The sequence below is a fragment of the Sylvia atricapilla genome, chromosome 5, assembly GCF_009819655.1.
Source record: "Sylvia atricapilla isolate bSylAtr1 chromosome 5, bSylAtr1.pri, whole genome shotgun sequence".
Classification (NCBI taxonomy): domain Eukaryota; kingdom Metazoa; phylum Chordata; class Aves; order Passeriformes; family Sylviidae; genus Sylvia; species Sylvia atricapilla.
In genome coordinates this window covers 51,920,728-51,937,075 of record NC_089144.1, presented here as the reverse complement: position 1 = coordinate 51,937,075, position 16,348 = coordinate 51,920,728, and the positions used below count along the sequence as shown (strand labels likewise).

The 16,348-nt window shown below is 42.4% G+C and overlaps 1 protein-coding gene across 1 annotated transcript in view; it reads left to right on the top strand.

The window, feature by feature from the left end:
• The first annotated feature begins 7,251 nt into the window (after positions 1-7,251).
• Positions 7,252-16,348, top strand: part of BCAT1 (branched chain amino acid transaminase 1) — a 56,738-nt gene continuing 47,641 nt past the window's right edge. Inside the window, exon 1 of the mRNA XM_066319517.1 lies at positions 7,252-7,374. Within this exon, the coding sequence (XP_066175614.1) occupies positions 7,366-7,374 (9 nt within the window). The 5' untranslated portion in view covers positions 7,252-7,365. The remainder of the gene's footprint in view (positions 7,375-16,348) is intronic.

The following is a 16,348-nucleotide window of genomic DNA, read 5'->3' as shown; positions in this document are numbered from 1 at the left end:
TTGCTCACAGAAGCATTGGATTCATAGCTGAGCTCCACAGGACGTGGTGGTCCCACAGTCAGCAGGAGGAGACCCGAGGAAGCAAAATTCCCGGGGTCAGGAATGGCAGGAGGGCTCGGGGCGTCACCAGCTCCCTGGGAGCACCAGCATGGAGCCCATGTCCCTGCAAAACCTGGGCAGGAGGGTCAAGTGGTGATGTCTCAAGCAAAACATATCTTTAATCATCTTCCTTTTCAATCAGCCCCAGCACACACTAACAGCTCCAAGTCCTGTTGCTGGTAAGTGGGACCTGGAAAAGAGCTTGAAATTTCCTGACTGGTTTTTTGGTTGTTTTGTTTTGTTTTTTGGGTTTTTTGTTTGGGTTGTTTTTTGTTTGTTTGTTTGGGGTTTTTTGTGCACTTCTTTTTGCAGTCTTTTTAGGCTTGATTTAATTTAGACTGGGGAACCGCAGTGTAGCTTTAGAGCACAAAGAGGATGTTGAGCTTTTTATAGAGCACCGTCAGAGCTGAAACGCTTAACATTAGCCCCTCTCTGGGCTGGCAGGGTTTGAAGCAGCCGAGTTGTACTCGGGAGGTTGGGAAAGCAGGCTCTCCGCTTTGGCACAGCCCGGCTGCTTCACTGCCTCCTTTTCTCCAGGCACTCCAGAGCTATCCCAGTAACACCAGAGAAATCAAGAGTTCATGTTGATTCCTACAATTTAATTCTTCTACTTGGAAATAAAAGGCCTTTTTTGACTTAAATGTTTTACACCACCAAACCCACACACCTCTTAGGTCAGTCTTTAAATATTGATTTTCTTTTTATAATGAAACCAAGCAGTTCTACATTGAATCTTCCAGATGCTCCAGCTGAATGGCTTTTCATTAATTTTCAAACTTCCTGATGCAAAGAAGAGTAACAAACCTGGTGAAGGATCTGGAGCACAAGTCCTCTGAGAAGCATCTAAGGGATATGGGGTGTTCAGCCTGGAGAAAAGGAGGCTCAGGGGAGACCTTATCACTCGCTACAAGTCCCTGACAGGAAGGTGTAGCCAGATAAGGGTTGGGATCTGCTCCCAGGCAACCAGCAAAAGGACAGGAGGAAATGGCCTCAAGCCACACCAGAGCAGAGTTAGGTTGAACACTAGGCAGAAATTCTTCACTGAAAAATTGATGAGACAATGGAATGGGCTGCCAAGGAAAGTGATGGTGTCACCATCTCTGGCGAGATTTAAAACAAGTGTGGATGTGGCTCTCAGGGACATGGTTTAGTGGTGGGCTTGGAAGTGTGGGGTAATGGTTGGACTCAATGATCTTAAGGGTCTTATCCCACCTAAATAGTTCTATCACTCTATGAACTTGAGTGGAGATTTATCCTCCACTTGCTTCTTCCCCCTCAGCTGCACAAAACATGGAGTGTTTCCACACTCTCACTTCTCTGCCCGCCTTTAAGGAGGGCTGAGTGGGGGACAAAAACACCTTTGGGAGTAACTTTGGATGGGGAAAATGGGCTAGCAAGGAATCCTGGTGCTCCCTTTAAGAGGTGAATGAGGGGGTGGATTTCGATGAGAGCTCAGGATTCACAGCAGCACGGCGCTAAAGCCTGGAACAGAGCGGGCTGGGGTGGGATAGGACCCTGCTGCTCACCCTGCTCCACGCCCAGCTCTGGAGCACCTGAACTCCTTTAAAAGCCTTTTGAAGATGTGACTCGAAGGAAGCCTGTGCCGTCCTCGCAGGGCTGGGAGCACTGGGGTGAGGCAGGTGCAGCCACCCAGAACCTTCTGGAAGCGCCCCAGGAGGCAGAGGTGAGGTGAGCGCTGGAAAACTGAGGGCTGGAAGAAATGTTGAAAACAAACTCTGTTCTTGGTTAGTTCCCGGAGCTCGATGTTCTTCTTGCCTCTCCGGGCAGAAATAAATGACACGTTCACAAAGTGCTTGTTTAGGAGGAATGTGTAAAATGCTGTTTCCCTCAGAGGGTGGGAATGAAAGGGGAGGGAGATGTGTTTATTTGGTTCCAATTACCCTGGCGCATGCAGGCCTTTTCCTTTCAGCCTTTTTCTCAGCATTTCCCTGGTTGTCAGATGTTGTGTGGCTGCTTTCCCTTTTATCTCCTCTCCCGACTCTTGGTCTGTACTGTTTCTTTCTGTGAGGGTTAATTGTGCAGCCCGCGCTCTTTGTGAGGGCGCCAGCTGAGGCGCTTTCCGCCCCTCAGCATCTCCGACAAATCGCTTCCTACTCTCGGGCTTTTTATCTGGGGATTTTACACCCAGATCACTCGCTAGCTAATGGGCTCTACAGCAGAGCCCGCACACAGCGGGGCTGCCTAGGAGGTGGGAAAAAACGAGAGGGTGGAAGCGAGGAAGCTGAGCGCCGGGAGAAGGTGCTGCCCCGAAAAGGATCTTGCTGATCTGAAAACCACATCCCCCGAGACCCTGCATCCCACTCGAGCCCTTCCACGAGCAGACACACCATGCTGCTTTCATCTGCCTGTTTCTGCAAACAAGCCTTTCCCCTCCTTTTCCAAAATGAAGAGCGGTAATTGTAGCCATCAGCTTCTCCTATCGTTGTTGTAGTCCCAAATGACAGAATTTTACAGAATTTACAGAATGACGAGGTTGGAAGAGACCTCCAAGGCTGAGTCCAACCCATGTGGCCAGTCTTTAAAGGACTTCTCCTTCCCCAAAATAAAAACGATTTTAAAAATCATCCCACCCTAACATATCTGAACACATATATGTGTATAATTGCATAATACTTCATATATACATGTAATAATTACAAAACTTTTTCTTTTCTGTTAGGAAATTTCCACAGCACCAGCCTGATTCTTGGCCAAAGGTTTGTCTTTCCTTCACTTTAAAAGCTTTCCACAACTATGTTCCCACGTCTGCAAGGCAGCTATATGGAAATCTTGTACTCCAATTACCTTCTTAATAATTTTTAAGAGCTTTAGTTTTGTGTCTGAAATCAGACACAGGTTTTCCCTGAAGAATATTGTAGATGAAAGTTGATGCTTCCTTATTTTAAATATTTGTGCCAATGCACTTATATGGAGTCATAGAAACTATGCAAGATTGAGTTTTAGTAAAAAAGCTAACGTAGAAATAAAGCATGTCACAAAGATCAACACATAACATTCTGGTATTTCTGGAAGAGATACAATTATTTTTTTCAAATAGCTTTGCAACACATTTTGAAAAGGCTTATATTACACAGTGCTTTGAAAGTTTTAAAAGACCAGGATCAAACTGAAGCACAGACTTTGTCTAAGTGATACTGTTTAATTGAATCAAATTTGGTTTCTCATTTTCCTACAGGAAGTTGTCATGCCATTTCAGAAGAAAATAGAAAATCACAGAATCCTAGCTTTCTCTTACATGGAAAACCTGGTTTCTACCTATCTTTTCCCTCTCCTCTTCAGAAGATACAACCAGGGTTGTAGAGGAAACCTTGGAAAGAGTATTGAGAAGGGTTTGTGCTCTTTACTCTAATAGAATTATAGAACTACAAGCTTCCTCTTTCAATACTTCCCATTTGGTTTTATGTCAGACTGCCTTTTGATTTCCACAGTAGTTCCTCATATTTCAGTGGCTTAAAGGTGAATTTATTCGGATCTGATTTGGAAAATGTGTGTGACTCAAATTCTTCACCTCGACAATACCCACAGCTTGTGGAAACACTTTGGACTTGGAGCATATAAATTACCTTATTCTCTCATATATGTGAAAAATTTACTTATTAAAACTTCTAAAGTTTAACAGTGCTGTCAAGCGTTCACAAAATTCTTGGTGTTAATGGAAAAACTGGTGTTGAAATGAATAATGTTTTATGAAAATTAAATATTCAGAGTGTAGAAAATGTGATTTCTTACTGGATGGATCAATGCAACAGAGTGAATCACTAGAGGTAGAGATCTAATGTCCTTTGCCTTGTAACTTCTGGAGTGTTACATAAAGAGCTGTAACTAGACTGAGGTAATGCAAGTTATCCCTGCAAAAATACATCTATATATGGCACATTTACTAATGGCAACTTCAGGTTTGTGGATGTTGCAGCAAGACATAACATTTAAAGTAAGTTCTGCAGCTTCTCAGAGTTTTAGTCTTTTTCTGACTTTTAGTTGCACGCTCACAGCCAGCTTAGCTTGAAATAAAAGCAAAAGATCAATAGAAAGATATCTTTTTTTAAAACATATCCTAGATATGTAATAAATGGTGGTTTGGCTTTGCACAAATCCTCTATATAGTTCAGATAATATTTCTTCTTTCCCTGTCGTTCTCCTATTTCTTAGTTCTGCCGCCGGCCATGGATTCTGCTCTGTACCTCAGTAGTTGGCAGCAGTTTCAGGATAACTTGAAACATATCTCTGTGGTGGAGCATGTTGCAGAGAATTTAGGTAAAAGGCTGATTGTTCAGACTGGTAAACTGAGCTGTGGAAGCAGTCAAACTGCACTCAGTTTTTTTTTTCGGGGAGAGGTGGGGTTTTTTTTTTGTTTTTTTTTTTTTTTTTTTTTTTTTTTTTTTTGTTTTTTTTTTTTTGTTTTTTTTTTTGTTTTTTTTTTTTTTGGTTTGGTTGGTTTTTTGGGGGGGTTGTTTGTTTTTGTTTTTGGGGGCGATTCGGGTTTTGCTGTTTGTTTTTTTGGGGTGTTTGTTTTTTGTTTATTTGTGGGGGGTTTTTGGGGTTTTTTGTGTGGGTTTTTTTGTGTGGTGTTGGGGGTTTTTTGGTGTGATTTTTTTTTTTTTTTTTTTTGAGGGATTCAGGGTACTGAAGTGAGTCTGGAGAAAATGTACAACCTGTAACAAGAAATGCCAAAAGATATATGGATAAATGCCATTGAGAGGCAGACTCAGCAGCATGACTTTTCTGAAAGGAAATCCTGAGCTGTCTATCTATAAACTTCTTCAAAGGAAGTAAAGGTCCAATGGATACAATCGAATTGGATTTCCAAAGCATTTGATGATTGTCTTAGCAAAGACTCATATAGAGAATGGTGCTTTTATGGTTGTTCTCTTTAATTGGGTAGAGATAAACAGAAGAGAAAGTCTGTAATTGAGAAAGGGGAAATTGAGGCAAACAGAGAAAGGACCAGATTTGCTGATCAGACTTAATGCCTTCAGGGTAAGGGTGTTAAAACAATTCAGCCAAACTCGGGCTGTCTGCAGCAGGACCTTATGAAACTGAATACACAGTTGTAAAATAACATATAATAATGTCTATGAGTATAAAATTATGGCAAATAAAAAAAAAAAGCTAAATTTATATAAATGGGTGGGTTAGGAATGAAGTGTTGCCTTTCAGCAGAGAAATCTTAGAATTAGTAGTTCAGTAATACATTGGTTCACTTTAGTGCTCATGAACAGTTCAAATAGGAAATAGAATTATAATGAAAAAGAAATAGAGGAGGAAAAAAAGGCAAATTAAAAGTAATATGATGACCTGCTTCTTGAGAGTGTTTCTAGCTCCTGTCCCCATCCTAAATCAAGGATGATCAAGGTTATTGAACTGTTCTATGTAAACAAAGATTAGAACTCCTCATCTGGAGAAAGGAAATGGCTGACAGAGGATTCAACAGTTGCCTGTAAAATCCCAAATTACACAGAGGGGTAAAATGCTCTTCATTTGTGTTTACAGTCTATCAATGTCAGAAAAATGTAGAATGATGTGAAGTCTTCAAGTAGCAAATTCAAAGTAAAGCAAAGTTACGAGTTTTTCCACCGAACAGAGCTAAACTGTGGAACTGATGAGCACAAGATCTGAAAGATATCAAATTTTATGTAGGTTCAAGGAACAAATTAATAGAACAAAAGCCACAAGGAGCTGTTAAGCCGAGAGAATTCATCTTTCAAGAAGTTGATACAAATCCTTTGAGGATAAGTGTATTGTGGAAAGAGTACATGGAGCAAAGTGCCTCTATGTGCTTATTCTCTTCTTGAAACTCTCCTGCAGGCATTATTATAGTGTATTGTCAGTGACAGGATATTGAATTAAATTGGACCCTTGGCCTGACCCAGGCTGGCTGTTCCTGTGTTGTGGTTGAAACCTGGAGATAACTCGTTGTGAATGGATTGAATTGTTCTCATGAGGACTGGGTAGTACTGCCCTGATGATGAGTTGTGCCTGCCTGAAGTTTCTTTGCTGCTTTCTCTGCCTCCTGTTTTTTTTTGTTCCGTCTTTCTCCTCTCCTGAACAGCTGCTGAAACATCACTGTTCTTGGGGTAGTGCTGCTTACCTGTGTTCTTAGGAATCCAAATGCTTGTAAATCCACTAAATAGCCTTTTTTTTTTTTTTTTTCTTCTTTTACCTGGCTGAAGAGCAGCAGAAACAAAAATCTGCTTATGTAACCAATCTCTGGCACTGTACAACAGAGAATAATTCATGTACATCGTGCAAAGCAGAACTTGGCACTTCTGACAGTCACACTGAGATGAACGACTTCCTACAACAACTCCAAAGGAGATCAGAAGGGGAACATGTACAAAAACATTAATAAAGGAAGGAAAGACTTAAACATAAAATCACTTAAGATGAAGCGAGCACTTTGTGAACATTACAGTAGCATTTTCTCTGAAAAATAATTTGGTTTTTTTTAATTGTAATTATTATTATTTCACAGGCACGGGTCGAAGCAACACAGTGGACAAGCTGCAATATTTATTCTTTTGTCTTCGAGTGCTGGTCAGCTGCCTGCCAGGTACCAGAACCGGGAGGTGAGGCAGGACTGGTGGCTCACGGCGTGCAGAGCTGCGCAGGTACATCTCAGACCTTCAGCATGGTCTGGGGGCACGGGTGAGCAGGGAAACATCTGGCAGCCCACTAATTCCAAACAAATGGGTCGGGGGAGGACACACTAAACGCCAGCCGCGCTGGGAGCCGTGGCGAGGGGAAACAGGGAAGAGCTGGTGATGGGAGGGATAACTGTGATGTTGGTGTGTCAGCCGAGTCGGACGCGAGACGGAGGAAATGACTCAGAAAACGATGAGCTGGTTAATGCTGGCTGAGGAGAACGTGTCGCCCTCGGTTTGAATTACGGCACAAGCACCGAATTGTCTCCTCTCGGCCGGCGGCGGGGCCATTTTAGGGCCGGGGTGACCCTGCCCTGCAGCAAAGGTGCCGCTTCCGTCGAGGGTTCTGCGGGCGGGGAGCGGTGTGTGCGCCGGGAGCGGCGGGGCGGGGCGGCCCCCAGCCCCTCGCCGAGCTCCGGGCGCCCGCCGTGCGCGCCGCCCTCGCCGCTGATGCAATCCGAGCCGCCACCCGGCAGCAGCCCCGGCAGTCCCGGCAGCAGCCCCGGCCGGCCCCGGTCCCGCCGCCGCTGTATCCGCCGCCGGAGCTCGGCTCCATCCCGCCGAGAGCCCGGCAGGAACATCATCATCACCTCTGCCTGCCAGCATGATGAAGGTAAGCGGAGCGGGTTTCCTGCCCAAATCCGCTCGTGCATCCTTCCGGCGGTGCGGAGCGGCGGAGGGGCTTTCTGCTTGGCAAATCTGTAGGTCGCCGATTTGTGTTAAGAGATTTTAGTGCCCCGGTTTATTGTGCTTTGCGAAGGGGATTTTCTGTTCCCGCCGGATTTGTTGTTCTACATTCAGGGGCAGATTGTGTGTGATTTTACACTCTTTCCTTGCTCTTTCATTGCAGACAGCATGTGTGGTAAAGAAATTAATGGGGGGGGGGGGGGGGGGGGGGGGAATGGAGAAGGGGGAAGTGTATGATTTCCTTTGGGGTGAATTTCTTGTGTTATAGGACTCTCAATGATTAAGAAAACCACACAAAACTAACAAAAAACCAAGATACCAAAAGCCTGCAAAGGTAGGGTCTCTTGGCAGGCAAGCCTTTTTGTGCCTGTGAGTTTATTAAAGCTCTTATGTCTGCCCTTGTACTAAAATAGCTGTGGGTAAAGTCCAGTAACATGTGCTTAGAGGTTTTGAGTAATTTCAGAAGTAACTTTAAATAATGCAAGAGGAGTTGTCGGTAGCAAACACTATTAAACGTGGCAGGTGAGCATCTGTGGGCACTGTCCTTTTATAAATGTCATGTTTATGTTCTTCGGCTTAGTGACCTGACCTGGGGATTAAAAAGAAGTCTTCCTGGTCAAGGCAAAGGGCATGGAGTTAAAGCGCGGGTGCTATTCACCTTAGACCAGGGGAACATCACAGCCACGTTGCACCCTCTGGAACAGCTGCACTAATACTTGCGTTTTGAGGAAGGTCTGTCCTGGGCTGACTGGGAACTGCACAGCTGCAGTCCTCATGCCAAGGTAACAGCTGAGGAAAACCACGGCTCAGTTATTTGCCTTCCTTGGGTCACTTTAGCAGAGAGCACAGCAGGTATGTGACTGGCAGGTGTCTCCCTAGCTCCTCTCTGCTGCTGATGCCAAGTGTGCCTCACACTCAGCAATGTTGTCCCCTGGGTGGCTCTGGCAGTGGTGCAGTTTCTACTCATGGTGGCAGGGCTGGGATGGAGGAGCCTTGGGATGCTGCCATAGCCCCGTTTGCCCTCCCTGCAGCGGAGAGTGGCAGACCAGCCATGGCAGAAACTGGTCTGAAACTACTCCGGGAAAATACCCAAGCTCTCCCAGCCACAGTGCTCAGAGACAGAGTGGTGCGTCTCAAGGAAGGAGCAGACTGTCTTGTTTTATATCACTTCTGATGTACCTGTTGTGTATCAAGGAAAAAGCACAGGGCTCCTTCAGCACCTGTCAGGAATAGTCTGGCATGGCCTTAGAAAAAAACCCGAGTAACAGGGAAACCACAGACCTACCAACTTGTCTGCTCAAAGCAGCACTGACTTCTCATTGGGTTCTTCTCACCTGTGCAAACCCGACCTTCGCTTCATCTTTTTTACTGTAGAAGACATTTAAGAAAGTAGTAGCTACAGCACTAAAAGGACGCTCTTGCCACTTGGAAGTGATGTGGCCTTGGCAAGTCAGTGCTGTCTGAGCCCTTTACCCTTTATTTGCCTCATCTGTTCAGACTGTCAGCTCTCCAGGGTTCTGGCTGTCACCATGTGTTTGTAGAGCATTTATCAAAGGTACAGAAAATGACGATTTGATTATCACCATACTATGTAAAACTGATACATTTATAAATACGTAATCAACAGCATTATTCCACCTCCTTATTCCTTCATCTCTCCCTTTATGATTCCTGTGTTTAATAACAGCCCTCCATTTTTCCCTGAACTATTTCCAGCTCAACCACAACCCTCCCTTTCTGTCCTGTTTAAAGTAATGTATAAAAAATGAATTATGCCTCCAGTTTCTGCAGTCTCTGCCTTGTCCACCTAATGCACTGATTGTTACTGACAGGCCTAGCACTTGTGTGTGATTCAGTGGATATGCTGATTTTTTTTTTTTTTTCCCATGGAAACTGAGCATTGAAATATGCTGCAAAGGCATAGGTAAAAGAGAAGATTGCAAAGTCAGAGGTAGCTTTAATGCAACTGATATCTTGTTAAAATAGTCCGTATCCTTTGTTTAATTAGATAGATGAAAATAGTTCAGATGGATTTCATTAGTCATTAATTTATCCCTGGGAGGATAATGTTAGGAAGGAGATAAATCAGTTAATTAACTGTGTAAACACTCAGGTGCTCTGCATTTATTCGGGCATTTTAAAACAATTAGGAGACATGGGCATGGTAAAGAATTGGAACAGACATTTGCATCGCTTCTCTGTGTTATGCCATTTTCTTAAATGAATAATCATAGCTGAATGCATAATGCTGAAAATTACCCATCATTTTGAGGACAGGACCTTCAGTGCCAGAATGAAGGAGCCAAGCAGCAAATTCTCTCTGTAAAATTTGCACAATCAGCCTTCTTAGGCCACAGATGTGAGGGCTGGCACGTTAATGTCGCCACAGTGACACATCACGTTCTTTGCTGCTGGATAAGCTCATCAGGCAGCTCTATGAGCTCAAGGCACTCTGTACTGATTGTGGCTTTTGGTAATGAATTGTGCCTACCCACATTCCACGATGGCTGTAGTGGAGAGATTAAATGCCCAAACTTCATCATAAAAGTCTGACTTTAGGTGGTAGTTGAGCATAAATCAAAGTAGTATGTGACCCTAATATGTTCACAGTCACATCTGTGTTGCCTCCCATTCTAACACAGGATGAAGTGAATGGGTGGCCCCATTTACCTTGGAAACAACCTCATTATTTTATGGCTTTATACATTAAAGGTCAAGGTAAAATTACATCATAAAATAGAGCACCTGTTGCAGAAGGGCAATTTAGGAAGTATTGCCATATGCTGTTGCAGAGGAAACACCAGTGTTATGCTTATGGAAAGCACCCTTTGGTGTACGTCAGAGCATCCAAAAGTTAACATGAGAGTAATTGAAACTATCTTAAAAAATGATCAATAAGTTTTACCCATCTAAGGGTTTTTTTTGTGCATCTTGGCCCATAGTTCATTACTAGTTTTGCAAACTAATGTATAATCATTCCAACCGAGTTACCCATTTACTTTTTCCCTTGAGGTCTGCAGTTGTTCTGAGTTTTATTTTAGAGTATACCTGAAGCAGTAATACAGGGCAGCATATAACTTCTCAGCGGGGACACAGTTACTGCTAATTCAGTTGCCTATTAGAGCATGTCACACACCATATCGATAAAAACATTCCTAGTAACCATGGAAAATTGTTTCTCCTGGTATACAAATAGGGTTTAATTCCACAAGGTTCTGATTAGAATAATTTCCAGTAGGATTCAGAGACATCACTGCTACACAGATCATGTCCTCTGTTTATTTCATTTAGACTGTTACGTTAAGAGTCATCACTTCTGTAATAAGTGTTTGAATTTCATCACACCTACTGAGAATGAAATTCTTTAAACCTTTGACACTGAGACTTTGAAAGAACGGAGTGTGTTCAGTCTGGAGAAGGCTCTGGAATGCAGCCTTCCACAACCTGGAGGAAAATGATGGAGATGGGGCCAGGCTCAGCAGTGCTGTATGGCAGGAGGACAAGAGATGATGCATTGCCTGAAACAAAAGATGTTCAGATGGTGTGTAAGGAAAAAATTCTCTCCACAGCACAGTTGGGAGATGGGCTACCAAGAGAGACTCTGCAGTTTCCATCCTTGGGAGCTCTCAAGACCCAGATGGATCAAGCCTTAGAAACCCGGTCTGAGCTCAGAACCTACCCTGCTTTGAGCAGGAGGTTGAATTAAAGACATCCTGAAGTCCCTTCCAGCCTGGATTTTCCTGTGGTCCTAAGAAAAAGCTTACAAACTATTTTTTTAATCTAGTGTTTGTTTTTGACACACCCAGTGGTGTGGACCAGCACATATTTTTGTCCAGAGCCCTGAGTGCTTGCCTTTTAACAGCACAAAAAAATCTGTGTAAAGGTGGTGTTTAAAGTCACCACTGTAGGCAAATTTCTTTGCAGAAGGTGTATTCTTTACCATGTCAGTGTAGTTGTATTATTTTCTTTGAGGAAGTCCATGTGCTTAACAGAAGAGGTAAGCTATAAAGAAGAGGTTAAAATATAAAGCACTGAATAAAAGGAGATATTTTGATTTGCAGGAATGTGAACTTGAAATTGCTGCATCTGAAATACAATCTATTAAGGTTACCACAGGCAATTGCTATTCTACTCTTCTCAAGTGGTACAATTGCTTATCATCATGCAATTAGGTAGTCCACTAAAACCAGCAGTAACAATACAGTTTCTTTTGATGCCAGAGTTTCTCAACCTTCATTAAAATAAAGGAAATTATTAATCAAATACTATGGAAAAGAAACTTCAGGTGTTAACATTTGCTTATGAAGTTGTCCTCAGCATAGCTGTCAGGCCAGTTGCTAAGTAAGTTTCTTACCAGATGCACGATTGCAGGTTTTTACTTCCCTGATTTTAAAGTTTGAAGAAACTAGTGGAAGTTTTTCATCCTGGATGAAGAAAAGTGTAAGTATTTTTAATAGGCTCTATAGTTCATAGTTTATTTGTTATAAACTATCTTCAATCTTCTTTTGTTATAAACTAAATTAAATTTATAGTTCATGGTACGATAACTATTTTTGAGAAGAGAACATCAAGATTTATTACCAAATTAACATCACCCCAGTCCTTCTGAATTCTGCCCTGTGGCAAGGCTTGCTTAAAATTTGACAAACCCTTTTCTAATTGCTAGAAAGTATTGCCTGAAATACAGAGGGTAGAAAAATTAATTAGCATGAAATAAAGTCTTAGCTCATTAGCTGTTATTCCCTGTAGTAGCTACACAGGCACAGTTTTTTCCACAGTTGTACAGCTGCATGTGTAATGCATGCAGAAAAAAAGCATAATTGTATCCCATGCTCATATAGTTGAGGCATTCATCCATCATGTCATCTGTATCGTAATATTATCCTTTGTCTTTCAACAGATTTTCAGAGACCATTTTGGCATCTACAGTTTTGATTCTCTTCTTGACACCTGAAGAAAGAAGTTCAGTAACTGCATTCTTTTCTGGATGTTCACTAGCTGAAAATTAGCACTTACAATTGTTTTCTTAAAGTGTTGTGCTGTAGCCAGCAATGTTTTCGTCGTGTTAATTGGGCAAAATATTTTTTAGAGCATTCATATAAAGGGAATGTTCTGTGCTGCCATTTCCAGGAGAACTGGATTTCAGCAGTGGGCAAATCAGATGCAATTCTGAACTTTAGAGGTGCTTAAGATTAGCTTCATACATTCTAAAATGTGAAAAACATTAATGTTCATGTGATTGAAGCCTCACAGACCCCTTTGTACATGTTATAAATGAGTCATTTGTCAATTTAGATTTGTGGAGCTGAGCAGGAATGTTTGATCATTGATACAGATGTTGAATTGTAGGAGGACAAGCCTACATTACTCGTCATAGGCCAGTTTATTGTCTTCGTTTCCAGTGTCCATTTCTTGCCGTTTCAAAGCTGTCATGTTTCAAATAGAGACCGCATCACTCCTGATTTATGTTTGTTATAGCTTCAACCATGCTGTGATTTGGGCAAAGGTCCTCTCTTCGTTTTGTGTACTTCATGTATGCTTAATGCTGACACTTCTACAAATACCTCATCTGTGACCACACTTTTCCAAGGCCACTTTTAATGTGCTGAGTGATATTTGCTCTCAAATTCCCTGGGCAGCATCCAGTTTGCTCTGGGCACTGTCAACAACTGATAGGGGATTTCAGATGAAGGACTTGCTCACGTTGTTTAGAAAGGACACACAGGATAAGGTTAACACAGCTCCAAATTACAGAGTGTTACAATCCATGACTTTTCCCTGTCCTAGAGTTGTTACACAGTTGAATATATATATTACGTAGGTGGGATATCTGGTTCTGTCACTAGTTTGAAATATTTTACCGCTTCTGGGCAGATGGTATGAAGAAAAGCAGCTTCTTCTGGGTCTTATCTTGTTATTGTACCACATTCAAGGGAGTAATGTGTGACAGTGCAGTGATGCTGAGTTGTGCCCCAGCTTTTCCTGGCTTGTTAGTAAGTTTCCATGGAATTATTTACATTTGCTTGGTGTGGTGGATAATGCTATTACCTTCTGTTACGGCCTATGCAACTCATAAAGAATGTAAGCAATTAGTTCTTAGAATATTCTGAGCTGAACATCCTATCATGTAAATATGCTCCCTCTCTGTTCTTACTGGAACGGAACATTATTATAGATGCTGTCCTCAGACAGGTCCCAAAGATTTTCCCCTTGGCTTAGCTCTGTTCTTAGTGCCCTTCACATCAAAAGGAAAGCTTCAATTTCCTTTCTACCTTTGTTGAGCTGTGTCCCAGTTGAAACAAATCAGGGCAGTGTTTGAACACACAGCAAAACAGGTCACAGAGTATAACACAGGCTTTGGGGAGGTCTCGCATTGGTTCAAACCAATTATGCCAGGCTGAAAACCCACTGGAGCTGGTATAGGCAGGTGTTCTGCAGCCATCACCTGTGTGCTGTTAGGCAAGAAACTTAAATAGGTTCTAGCTGTGAGTAATGAACAGCCAAACCCATTTACCCCAGTTCTTCTTCCTTGAGAAGAACTGTGATGGATTTGGTGGGTGTGTTTTAGTTCCTGGGGAGCTGTGCAGAGCCTATTCTGGCAGCCCAGTGAATTCCCTGAAGCAGCTGCCAGGCAGGGTGAAGTGTGCCAACGGGACAATCCATGCCTCGATTTCCTGTTTGTAGAAGGATATTTCTGCCTTCCTTCACCTAGACGTTGTGACTGTAGAGCCAGGCTTCCAGGTCTTAGAAGAGTCCTTTAAAGCTTATAAATAATACAGGTCTTCATTCTTGATCTGGAACAAACAGTTTCCAGCCCACCATCAGAATCCAAGAGAACACAGTATTTGCAGTATTTCTGGAAAGCTTGCTGTCCATCTGGTTTTTTTTGTTGCTTTTTTTTTTTTTTCTCTTCCCCTGTCTTGCATCGTCTGTTTAAAGAGATATAGGATAACTTTAATTCATCTCTTAACAAGACCTACTAGATCACTATGAGCCCTGAAAACTCAAGTCAGGGTACTTCTGCAGCAGTGTGGCCAAATGTTCAGGCAGAGCCCATATCTGGGTGTGCAGGCTCTGCCTGCAAGCAGAAAATGGGGCTTTGCTCAGACATTTGAGAACAACACAGCAGAGAAACACCTTTACAAGGAGCACTCTCTGACTAGTGGAGCAGAGTGTACCTGTAGATTTGAGCCCATTCAGATCCCCAGGTGAGATAGCTGCTGCCATGCCTTATCAGCTTCATCTCTTGGACACTTCACAGACATACCAACCTCATGGGAAACAGGGAATAACAGCCCCTAACAGCCAACACACTGCAGAAAGTCGTGCTTCTTGTGCTTTTCAGCAGTGGCACTTGATAATGGGCTGTGATTAAATAGGCCATGGAAAGTCACCAGGGCTAGTCGTGGTATCAAGCCAGCCTGTGTCAGCCCTTTACACACCAGCAACCACATGTGCGCTTGAATTTGAGAGCCAGCTCTGTAAGTCACAGTTCTGTGATCTCTAGTGGGACTTTGCACAGAGCTTATGGTGAAAAAAGTAACTGCTGCTTCCTCCAAAAGCTGTTCTGTTTTTCTCCTCCACAGGGCTTTTGTTTTCAGTGTGTCATTCATCTTTCCTCAGTGTCTTATGTAAACCTTTATTCCAGTGCAAAATGGACTTAAATGGGACACGGTCTGAGCACTCTGAGAATAGCTACAAATGACCCCTTATACAAGCCAGTGATTCAGGCCTGACCTCATGCTTCTCCTGGTGTTGCTGTAGTTATGAGGGTGCTTGCAAACAGGACTGTGTCCTTAAAAACAGGTTTTTGTCTGCTAGCTTTTTTCTTCAGGCATGTCAGTTCTTATTTTGGAATCCATCACTGTCTCTGCTGTGGTTTGGTTGGGTTTTGTTTCCCCCTAGGAGTTTACAATGATTTATTTGCAATTTACTACAGAGGCTTTGGTCTCCTGCACTAAATTGCTTGCTTCCAGTTCTAAGCCCTCAGTAACTCTTCAGACAATGATTTGATTTGTTTCTGCTCTCTATGCCTTCATGTTATTTATATTTTCATTTGGTAATTGCATAATGCCAATTGCCTTGGTCATCAGCTGCAGAATCTGTGTGGAGTTTCCACTGTCAGGCAATTTCACAAATAAATTGCAAGCTATATTTTATGCATCTTTAAATCAGATCTGTCATTTATCTCTACAGCTGTTTCAGAATAAAAAATATAATCAGTGTAACTGAATCTTCAAGGAAAATAAACAAATTAGTTTTTATTATGCTTAGGCTCATCTTTTCTAGTATAACAGTGCAGTTAAAATCCATCCTGCTTACTTCTACTATAAAATGTTAAAATGGTAATTCTTACAGAATACATGAGGAAAGAGAAATGTTATAGAAAACATAATGAACACAAGCTTGTGATAAAGAGCTAAGCCCTGCTACAAGGCTAGGGGAAAGCATATAATAGCATTTATACCTTTTGTTGTTGCCAGTTTGATGCAAAACCTCTCATATCAAAGAACCATGCTTAAATGCAATAGAACTGTGGTGTCTTTCAGAATTGAATTTATTACAGTGATTGATTTGAGCAATCACTATATCATATAGCCATGAGACAATACCTATTTAGAAAACAGGCAGATGAATTTATAGGTCAACTAGATCCAGCTGGTTGCTTTAACATGTTTTCGTTCATGCCATTCTAGCAAACAATGCACTTGTTAAAAACCTGATTATGCTAGAAGGGACAAACAAACCAACAAAAGAGTCACTTAGAGGCACTGTTCATAGGAGTTAGAGATGAAGGAGCTCCATTAGGTCATCTGTCTCTTCCCTTCATTGTACGAGGCTGTTTTCCTAAATCAGAAGGGAAGAGCCAGTAAACTGTGAAGACACAGGAAATGGCACTG